The following is an 11508-nucleotide window of genomic DNA, read 5'->3' as shown; positions in this document are numbered from 1 at the left end:
TTGCGCCCTAGGCAGTTGCCGAGTTTACCTAAATGGTAGCGTCGGCCCTGCCGACCACAGATCCGAGTCCCTAGTCTGGCTACGTGCCAAGAAGAGTTAATTCATGTTGAAGAGGAAAAAGAAATAAGCTGATGTACGAATTGGTCACCAACACGCAAAATCACGTGCTTTATACGTAAAATTTTCCAATTGTTATACAAGCAAAATAGTTACCGAACACTGAGATAGATCTTAGGCTAAACTTACTTCGCACTACTGTTGTTATAAACGAAGGTAAAGTGCTGTACTGGTTAATACTACACTTATCATAAACGTGGCAACCTCATCCACAAGATGGATTACCCTATTATTGGAATGGATTCTCTTTCTTCTGACATGCGCAGAAGTGTCTCGTATATGTGAGCGTACAGTGCTATCATCATCTACATCAGCGCCTGCCCACCATCACCACTATTATTATCACAGACAACCAAAAACATCCACGCCCATGGCGGGATTCGAACCCGCAGCCTTTTAAGTAGAGAGCAGATACCTTAACCAATCGGCCAACCATGAGTAGCGTCTCTGACTGCTTAAAAACGTTACCAAGTCATTACATGTATTTACAAGTGACAAAAAAAATCAAAGCAGTGATTTACTATACGATGGTAGTCTGGAACAGTAGCGCAATCAAGATTTATTCTTGGAGGGGCGGGGAGGAGAGTTGAGTAGATGATTTGAGATTACACACTACGCATCGCATATGACCTATGACTGAGCATCTGCAATGATCGCTAATTCATAAGTAGTATAGTAATAGAAGATACGACACGACTTAGATAAAAAAAAAAGAATTTTAATTAGGAAAAGATTTTTGGAAATTTTTCTAGTGTTCCCTCCCCCTTTTTTTTTCTTTTTGGGGGAAATTTCCCTCCCCCCTTCCTCTGGGTACGCCACTGGTCTGGAATATGTCTCGTACGTTGGGATGTGCCTGTGTATCTACAGTCTTTCTTTCTCTCGCTTTATCTACTTGTCGTTTACTCCCTCCTTTCTGCATTGTTTTGTTTATAGGGGGCGCTCATAAGTTTTAGGTTTTCTTTACTTTTTTTTAAAGTTATAATTTGTATACCATGCATGTAATGTGAAGGTCAAATAAAACAAACTATTTGAGTAAGCAGGGTTCAAGGATTTTATTATCAAATCTTTATTGGTTACTTATTATTGGTGGAGATAATAAGATGTCCATCCCACTGTACTTGCTGAGGTTCGCTCCTCGTACTAACAGAGCTTTGCGAAGGAATACATTAATTTTCTGGCCTTCGTGCAAAATGCCGAAACGTGGTTTTCAGGTATCAGCATCACTCTCTAATGTGGTAGGTAATGTTCCAAATATATAAAGGATCAAGATTTATTTATCAAATGAGTAAGCCTGAAAGATATTTATCGCGTTACCTCAAATCTTCCCTTCTATGGCCGCTGGAAACAATTTTTACAATAGATGTATTTTTGCAATAGATTCTACCGCATTTTTTTTTTTTTGCAAAATTGCAAAATATTTAAAAATAACAGGTGTAATTAACTCTATATTTAAACCAAACCTAGTTCAAAAACAAACCAGGCTAAAAGTATACAATACATTAGCCTTACCGGTCTTAATGTATGGAAGCGAAATCTGGACAATAAAACAAAAAGAAACAAAGATTAACAACAGCAGAAAAGAAGTTTATGAGAAAAACTGCAAAGTATACCCTATATAATCACAAAAGAAACGAAGATATTATGAAAGAATTAAACCAAGAACCAGTAATAGAAAAAATTAAAAAATATAAACATAAATGGATGGAATACGTTCAAAGAATGAAAACAGAAAGATTACCAAAACAAACCTTAAAGTTAGGAAATTAGGAAAATTTCCTAATTTCCTAACCCATTAGGAAAAAGAAAACCAGGACGACCTCGTAAACGATTCAACGTTGACTTCTAATGCCGGAACAGGCCACGCTAGGCCTAAATCCTTGATACGTATGATGATGATGAGATTCTACCGCATACCTTATTACTTCAAATCATTCATCGGCGGGCCGTACATATGCATTTTAGGTTTATAGCTGTGTTCTTGCATGTAGTTTTCTAATGTCTCCTTATAAAAAATAAATAAAATAAATAATTGTTTTTTTTCCGTTTGTGTAATAGTGTGGCATTCCTTAAGCTTTACAATAACATTAATCTAGGGATGTTCAGTACCTTTCACTTAATTATCTGAAATGAAATAAAACAAAAAAAAATCAGATTTTAACTTCTACACTGAGAATAAATGTTGCCTGCAAACTGGCAGGCAATATAATAATCAGATTACCATCTGGTACTCTCATTATTATATTGTACCTAGGGTGACATAATCTACCAAGTAACCAAGGCAGTGTTTAGGAGGGTGGTTAATCCACCAAAATTATATCACAATTATTTAAAAACACTGTTTTAAAATTTACATATTTTCTTGAATTTATGGACAGCATACCTAACATTATTATTATTATTCGTGACACCACCAAGAAGTCCGAAGACTCATCGCAGGAGGACACCCACTATACAACTGTCTCCACCACTACACCAAACCTCTACTACCAATAATCTCCACCAACGCCATCTACTGCCCACCACCACAACTAGTATTTTTTGTCTGTAAATTGCATGTATTCTGAAGGACCGATTTGTCTGTATGCAGGATGAAAAACCAGAGTTTCCGGGAGAAAAAACCCTGCTATCTCCATATGAGATCAACTAATTCACCTTCAACTGAAAAAGTCCATATAAAGATTCCTCCTGTCATGACGAGAATCGAACTTAGGCCTATTCCAATCAAAGGGCACTATGTACCGTCATTCTTCCAATTGCGCTAACATCCCAGTGGAACTCTTGGGCCAAGATTCCTAGGCCTAAGAGTCCCATTTGGATGTTTTTCAGATGTTCACAATTAAATATAAATATTATTATTATTATGTGGCATTTCCAGGGAGTCCAAACACTCATCAGGGGAGGGTACCTACTCTACCTCTCCATCTCTGCCACTCAATCCATCAACTACAGCGAACTGCATCATCTACACCAACACCATCTACTAGCCGCCACCACCATTAGTATTTCCACAGACAATCACAAACATCCATGTCCACGGTGGTATTGGGACCCACAGCCTTTTGACTGGAGAGTGGATGTGCTAACTCCTTGGCCAGCCATATGGAATAAAATAACATACGATTAAATATAGTCATAATAAATACATCAATATATGGAATTATTTGTCTGTGAAAAATATATTTTTTATGATAAACACAGTAAAAACCAAAATCACATCCAGAGCTGCAGCAAACACCTTGCAAGCCAGGATTTGGTCACCACTAACTTATACCCTAACATATTGTTTGATTTATGATTTTTACTTCAGTGTTAATTGTTTATTATCTAAATGATTGGGTGTGCTGATATGCTGCATTTAAAACATTCCCTTTCCCAATTATAAAACAAGATATATATTCTAGTTCCAAATTCAGGTCCAATCTAAGAAACTTAAAGCATGCATCTGGACAACATATATGTGTGCGTGAGGTTCTGAGCCATTTTGATGCAAATGAAGTGGATTTTAGTATGTATACATAAATTAACCATTCTTGCTATATCAGAAGTGGGATTTCCAGTTTTGTGATAATGGCTTTTTTGTGCTGTTCTCATTGCAATTTTTAAAATAATAAAAAAAAAATTAAGTAGAAATGACAATAAGCATCTCACATTAATATAGAACACATTCCCAGAAGCTCATTCTATTTATATTACATTAGAGGTGGGGGGGGGGGGTGTTATTGATGATAGCCGATGAACTACAACCAAAGAGAGTAGAAATTCAACTGCAGGCTAGTGAAAATAGCACATTTGAGGCTATCTGGTGAGGAAAAAGGCCAGCAGAACAAAATATATAGTTGGATGCTGTTATGGTGACTTGTTAGTAAGAGGTGTGATAGATGAAAGTTTAACTAAATCATACTTACCGGGTGCGAAATTTAAGGATGTAAGTGAGAGTATTAGAGTGCAAAAACAGAGGGTGAAAGAATTGATAGTTGTGGCGGGTATGAATGAATTGAAAGGAGATAAATTTTTTATGAGAGAGGACTTGAAAGTATTGTAAAAGGTAGCGAAAGAAAAGAGTGACAGAGTTACGATGGTGAGTCTGTTGCCACGGTATGATAGAGAGGAATTTAGGAGGAGGGCCATAATCGCAAATGACTTGATGTGCAGGTTATGCAGATGGTGTGGTGTGGAATTTGTGGACGTGTGGCACGAGTTTGATGGGTGAAAGGATTTGTACAAGCAGGATGGCCTGCATTTGAATGGATTTGGTGGGTGGAGACTGGAAAAAGTGTTGCTGAATGAAGTGAAAATGGATGTGCAGAACCAGGGAAACTAGAACTATCAAGGAGGGGGAGAAGTGGATATGCAGACATCAGTGAGACAGTTGAGTGTAAGAATGTATATAATGTACTCGAGCCAGTACTAAGGGCAAGAAATCAGAATGGAATAGTTAGAATAATGCATCAAGATAGGGGTGGGGCAAAGGGACCTCTGCATTTCATGTATACTAATGCCAGGAGTATTAGGAACAAGAAGGAAGAATTTTTGGCCTTGGTTAGCTCTTCCTGGCCACAGGTTATTGGCATTAGACGGAAGATGATAGTTAGTGGGATAGAATGTGTAGGTTATAGTGTGTTTAGGAGGGACAGAGAGAATAAAATGGGGGGAGGAGTGTTATTGATGATAGCTGCAGCCAAGGAGAATAGAAGTTGTATTGCAGGATAATGAAAAGAGCTCATTTGAGGCTATTTGGTGTGAGGTTGAGACTAGCAGAACAAAATATACAGTTGGGTGCTGCTATAGACCAGGTGATGGAATACATGGTGGAGATAGTATGCATAAACAAATTGATGAAATGAGTGGAAGGAGGGTAATTATTTTAGGGGATTTCAACTATGGTAACATTGACTGGAAGGAGGAGAGACACATGTGAGGAAGGAACTGGATTTTATTCAGTTACTAAGGGATAACTATCTGAGACAGCATGTAATAGAAAATACTAGGGGTTTAAGAGTGCTTGACCTTGTAATAGCATCTGAGAATTTGACTGTAATGAATATGACCATGTTGCTACCTATTGGTCAGAGTGATCATAAGGTCTTGACCTGGGAGGTGACTAAAAGGTGTAGAATTCTCGATTAAGACAGGATATATTGCGGAATTACCATGTGCTGGCAAGTATGACAAGCTTAGGATATTGCTTTGGTTCAGTGCCATGGCACATTAAACTGCAAGGGCTGGATGTCGATAGAGCATGGGAAATGGTCACGGAGCATTTGCAGGAGGTTATGGCTGATTGTATACCTAGAGTCCGAATAGTAAAACAAGTAGGGGTTAAATGGATGAATAACACCATTAAGCTTGAGCTGCAAAAAAAAGAAACAACTGAGGAGGAAATTTAAAGAGAAAGGTGACCTGCAGGCACATGAACGGTATAAAGCGCAGGCAAGAAGGGTAATAAGTGTGGTAAGAAAAGCAAAAGCGGATTATGAAAGAAAACTAACTATGCAAGCTAAAGAGAATCCCACACAGTTTTTTCAGTATGCTGCAAGTAAAAGAAAAACTGTACATGGCAGAATAATTTTAAGGAATTTCGATGGCAAGGAGGTTACTGAATCAGTCGATATAGTGGAATTACTGAGTGAGCACTTTGCAAGAGTATATCATCCAAAGGTGACATTGAAAGATTGAAGGAACCATTAGTTTATATGGGAATTGTGGTGAATGAAGTGGAGGTGAATAGTCTATTACAGAACCTTAATGTGAATACATCTGTGGGATTGGATGGTATACTGGCATGGGTCTTACATGAAGTGGCTAAAGAATTATCAGTGCCCTTGACCATGTTGTTTAATCTGAGTCTCGGGTCTGGTTTAGTCCCGAAGGTGTGGAAAGAGGGAAAATAGTTCCACTGCTTAAAGGAGGATCCAAGACTACTGTTTCAAATTACCATCCGATCAGGAGTCGCTGTCAAGGTCTTGGAGAAAGTCATCAAGGGAAAAATACAGGAATGGATTGATGAAAATGAGATACTGTATGGGGGAACAGCATAGCTTTGTGAAGGGTAGGTCATGCCTTAATAACTTGCTCAAGTTTTATGACATAGTGACGGCTGAACTGGATAAGGGTAATGGGTTTACAGTGATACTGCTGGACCTGGCAAAGGCGTTTGACAGGATACCACATGGAATACTAACACGTAAACTACAGCATATGGGAATGGATATAGAGTTGGTGAGGTGGATAGGTGGTTGGTTGATGGAGAAATATCAAAGAGTAGTATATTCAGGAGTAGAGTCCAAAAGACGGCCTGTGACTAGTGGTGTGCCGCAGGGTTCTGTTCTTGGACCATTGCTGTTTAATTTGTTCATTAATGATATAGGGAAGGATCTAAGAGGAAACATTCATTTGTTTGTTGATGATGCAAAGTTGTGTAGGGCAATAGTGAATGCAGAAGATGTCAAAATCTTGCAGGATGATTTGGATAGATTGGAAGTCTGGGCTAAGGAGAATGGATGTCAATTTAATGTGACAAAATGTAAGGCTATGCATTTTGGGGTGAAAAGATTAGCAGCAATCAGTATACTACATTGGTGGAACTGTACTCCAGGAGATTGATGAGGAGTGTTGGTGGATAGGGAGATGAAGTTTAGGGGGCACATTGCAAAAGTGGCTAAATCAGCTCATCAAATCACTTGGTTGCTGAAGAATACTTTGACGAGCAGAGATAAGCAAGTTATTGTTCCTCTGTACTGAGTCTTGATAAGACCTCATCTCGACTACTGTGCCTAGATTTGGTCACCTAGGTTTCTTCTTGATGGGGAGGAGGTTGAGAGGATCCAGAGGTGAATGACCAAATGATAGCAGGTCTATGGAATGAACCTTATGAGAACAGGTTGAAGATTTGTGGATTGCAGAAATTAGTTGATAGGCAGAAAAGAGAAGATATGATTAATACATTCAAATTGCTAAAGGGATTCTATAGGATTAATTCAGAGGATATTTTTGAGATCAGATGTGGGAGGACTAGGGGACATCTATGGAAGCTGGGCAAGAGTGTGGTTAGTAAGAGTGTTAGAGCTGGGTTCTTTACTTTTAGAGTGGTAAATGAGTGGAATAAGCTGCCAGAGTCTATTGTGGGTGCTATGACAGTGAATGAGTTCAAGGCAAGGTATGATAGATACTGTGAGAATGTTGAATAGCTGTGTGGACATGATGTTTAGGGCTTCCCTCAATGAGTCTAAGGACTCCTTGAAGTCGACCATAATAATAATAAACCAGGGAATGGAAAAGATGATGGAGATAGTATGCATTGGCAAATAGGCTCAATGAGTGAAGGGTGGGTAATTATTATGGAGGGATTGCAACTTTGGGAACATAGATTGGAAGGAGGAAAGGATACACGGGAGGAAGGAAATGGAATTTATACAGTTATTAAGGAATAATTACCTGAGACAGCATGTGATGAAATATATTAGGGGTTCGAGAATACTTGATCTAGTAACTACATCTGAGAATTTGTCTATGTCCAATATGACCACGTTGCTTCCAATTGGTGGCCTTTAGAATTTTTAGTTAGTTAAGAGGGATTTGTGTGGAATTATACAGCTAGTAAGTATGACAAGCTTAGGAGATTGTTTGATTCAGTGTCGTGATATGTGAAACTGCAAAGGCTTTATGTTAATAGTGCATGGGAAGTGGTAAAGGAGTGTTTGAGGAAAGTAATGGCAGGCCTAGAGTCAGAGTAAATTACGAGGGAGTTAAATGGATAAATATCATCATTAAGCTGGAGCTGCAAAGAAATTAAAACAAAAAATTGTAGAGGAATTCAAGGAGAATTGTAACCAGCAGGCACATGAGCAGTATAGAGGGTAACCATCCTGTTAAAAAATAAAAAATAAGGCAAAAGCAGAGTATGAAAGGAAATTAGCAGTGCATGCCAAAGATAATCCCAAACAGTTCTTTCAATATGCTGCAAGTAAAAGGAAAAATGTTTATGGCAGAATGATTTTAATGAATGCTGATGGAAGGGAGGTAACTGAATAAGTAGAAATAGTAGAATTACTGAGTGAACACTTTGCAAGAATATATCAACCATGTGGAGATATTGCAGTAAGAAGAGAGGCAAAGATTTATATGGAAACTGAGGTAAATGAAATGGGGGTGTATAGCATATTATAGAAATGTAATGTGAATACAGCTATGGAATTAGATGATATACTATCTTGAGTTATACATGAAAGTAGGGAATTATCAGTGGCTTTGACCACATTGTTTAATATAAGTCACAGATCTGGGTTAGTCCCAAGGGGATGGAAAGAGGTGAAAATGGTTCCATTTCATACCCAAGACTGATGTAGCAAATTACTGACTGATCAGCATATTAGGAGTTGTTAAGACCCCTTGAATAAGACTTCTTGATTACTGCATGCAGATTTGGGCACCAGAGTTTCTTGGTGTGGTGGTGGTGGTGATGAGGAGGCGAAGAGGATCCAGAGGTGAGTGACCAAGATGGTAGCAAGCCTATGGAATGAACTTTATGAGAACAGGTTGAAGATTTGAGTGTTGCAGAAATTGGTTGATAGGTGGAAAAGAGGTGATATGATTCAGAGATGCAAATTACAGGGTTTTTACAAGATTAATACAGAGGAAATTTTTCAGAACAGGTCTGGTGGTGAGAGAACTAGGTGCCATCCTTGGAAAATTAGCATAAGTGTAGTTGGTAAGAGCATTAGAACTAGATTTTTTGCTCGGAGAGTGGTGAATGAAATAGGTTTCCAGAGTTTGTTGTTGTTGTGGGTGCCATGACTGTGAAGGAGTTCAAATGCAAAGTATGATAGATATTGTACAGATGTTGGATAGTGCTTGGCATGATATTTAGGGCTTCACTCAGTGAGCCCAAGAATGCCATGGAGTGGCCCATAATAATAATAATAATATTTCACTTTTCTTTGGGGGGGGGAGGAGTTGGAGATAGAGATATTGGCCCTTTGTTTCAGGCATCTCCACAACCAAAAGATTATTGAGATTAGATAGTATTAGGCAGGACATTCAAGAAAACTGGTAACTGATACATTTCCTAGTTGGCTTGCTAAGTACTCTTCTTTCAATATTTTAGTTCCAAATTCAGGTCCTATCTAAGCAACTTCCAGTACATACACATCTAGACAGATAACTCTTAAACCACTCTTACCCAAGCCCCAGTATTCTGCATTCAGTCAATTATACATTCTGATCTACATGTCTGACAAGACTATGTTCTTAGGTCCAGTTGTCTGTTGTTTATGGGAATGAAAAACCTGAAATATCTAGGAAGAAAAGCCCTCCTGTCATCCTCATATAAGACTAACTGAATCACTTTCTCTTGAAGGAACTTGTATTTCAAAGAAATATTCCTTGAATATTTCAGCATTGAGAACTGAGCCCAGGTCTTTTTCCAGCCAAAGAGTATATATGGTACATCATCCATCCAACTGCACTATGGAGGTTCTTAAACATTTCCTGGGTTGATAAAAACAAATTGGCCTTTTAGTATACATAAGTTGACCACTATTGCTATTTCATAGTTTATTAATTATAGGTAGTAACTTGTTATCATTCATAAATATTTTCTTTAGTGTTTAGTATTATTATGAATTAGTGAAATCTAAGATCATTGTTTTTTCCAGCAGAGGCTGACATGAAAACTCCGTAAAAAGGAACACAGATGACATATCAGATGTCATAACTATGAAAAATCTGGTCTTTCTGATCATACCTTGGATATTCCATTTAGAATTGACTGGAAAGGCATCTGCTCCTTATGTTATTATTAAGAGAGAGACCTACAGGTAGTCACTGTCTCATACCTGTACTCGCACCTTCTAAAAGTAATCCATTCTAATCACGTCACTCTATGACAGAAAATTCTAGCTCTCACTTCCTTTTTAATGGCCTTCTCAACTTCTGTGGATGCCTTGTCTCCCCATCCATCATGAAATGAAAAATTTCCATCCGCTCTTATCCATAAGTTTTTAAGTCTTAATCATACCAGTTCTCTTTCTCCTGTCTTCATAATCTGTATTCCACAGTCGTGATAGCATTTTTAGCACTATCCTTTGCACTTCCTCTCTCTTCACTATATCAGCATCATCACAGAAGCTAGGGGATTAGACTTGTGCGCAATAGTTCAAGTGAGGTCATAGGACCTCGCAAAGAAGCAAAATGACTTTATCTCATGTGAACATGTCAGGCTTCAACTCAGCATTGTAGTTATCTTCTGATTTACAATCATTACTATATGATCCATGAACTTTGTCTGCTAAAACTCCAAAATCTCTAACCTGATCAGTTTTTTCTAGCATAATAATCCAGAGGAGATTATAAAAAAGGGTAGAAAGTGAGGGAGGAAAGAACTAGAGGCCATCCCTGGAAGTTGTATAAGAGTGTGGTGAAGAGGGGTGTGAGAAGCAAATTTTGGAGTTTTGAGTGAATGGAACACATTACTGAAATATGTTGTTAATGCATGGAGTGTTAAGGATTTTAAGATTCACTATGATAAATATGTTGTCATTTGAATCAATCTCCCATGATGAGTCTGCCCACACTCATGAAGAGTGTGATGTGATGATGATAATAAATCTGCCAATGTGATATGACATTGGATATCTCATTACACAAAAGTTCATAACTTCTGATTTACTAACATTGAACTGACAGCCATTTTCACATGCCCACAATTTCACATGCTCACAATTGCATGTTAGTCACATCCCTGATGATCCTTCCTCTCTTTGCATCTTCAGTAAATAGCTGTATATCTCCTGTCAAATCCTTCCCATTGGCATTAATATTGGACCAAGGATTGATCCCTGTGATACACCACCAGTCACCTTAAATCTTGCATCCCCATATATCACTTTCTGATATATATATATATATATATATATATATCAGTCAATCATCCTCTTATTTACACTAATAATTTATAACCCACATCATATCATATCAACATCTCGTATGAGTGAAAATTTAAAGAAGCCTGTGAAAGTTTGATCAAACACTCAATTCTCAGCAATAAGTAATGATTATCAAAAAATCTGAAGGATATGATGGCACTTATTCATTCCATATAACTTTGGGATATAACTTTTCTTTGATATGCTCAACAGATAAGCACTCCCGATCATAAGGTGCAAGTATGGTGAAATTATTGAATGGTGGAACAGACATACAAGTTTGAGTTGCTGTTGGTACTTTCTTAATTGTTACCTTCTCAGCATAAGAGGATCTCAGAGCAGATGTGATAGTGACTAGCTTTCTTTTTGCATCCTGATATGTTGTTTTGCTCTGTTTTCATTCTTTGCATTTCTTTTTCATCTTTCCATTTCTGACTTGCACGAGAGTAAGCTGGTTGATCTCCCTGAC

At 37.9% G+C, this 11508-nt stretch overlaps 1 protein-coding gene across 1 annotated transcript in view; it reads left to right on the top strand.

The window, feature by feature from the left end:
• Positions 1-1048: 1048 nt before the first annotated feature.
• LOC150102454 (fumarate hydratase, mitochondrial-like) overlaps positions 1049-11508 on the top strand; it is a 182460-nt gene continuing 172000 nt past the window's right edge. Inside the window, exon 1 of the mRNA XM_090399629.1 lies at positions 1049-1352. Coding sequence (XP_090255755.1) covers positions 1218-1352 — 135 coding nt within the window. The 5' untranslated portion in view covers positions 1049-1217. The remainder of the gene's footprint in view (positions 1353-11508) is intronic.

Source organism: Typopeltis vanoorti, chromosome 10 (genome assembly GCF_054136105.1).
Source record: "Typopeltis vanoorti isolate ZY-2024b chromosome 10, IOZ_Tvanoo_1.0, whole genome shotgun sequence".
Taxonomy (NCBI): Eukaryota; Metazoa; Arthropoda; class Arachnida; order Uropygi; family Thelyphonidae; genus Typopeltis; species Typopeltis vanoorti.
Note: the sequence above shows the minus strand (reverse complement) of the source record. Positions and strands in the feature narration are given on the sequence as shown.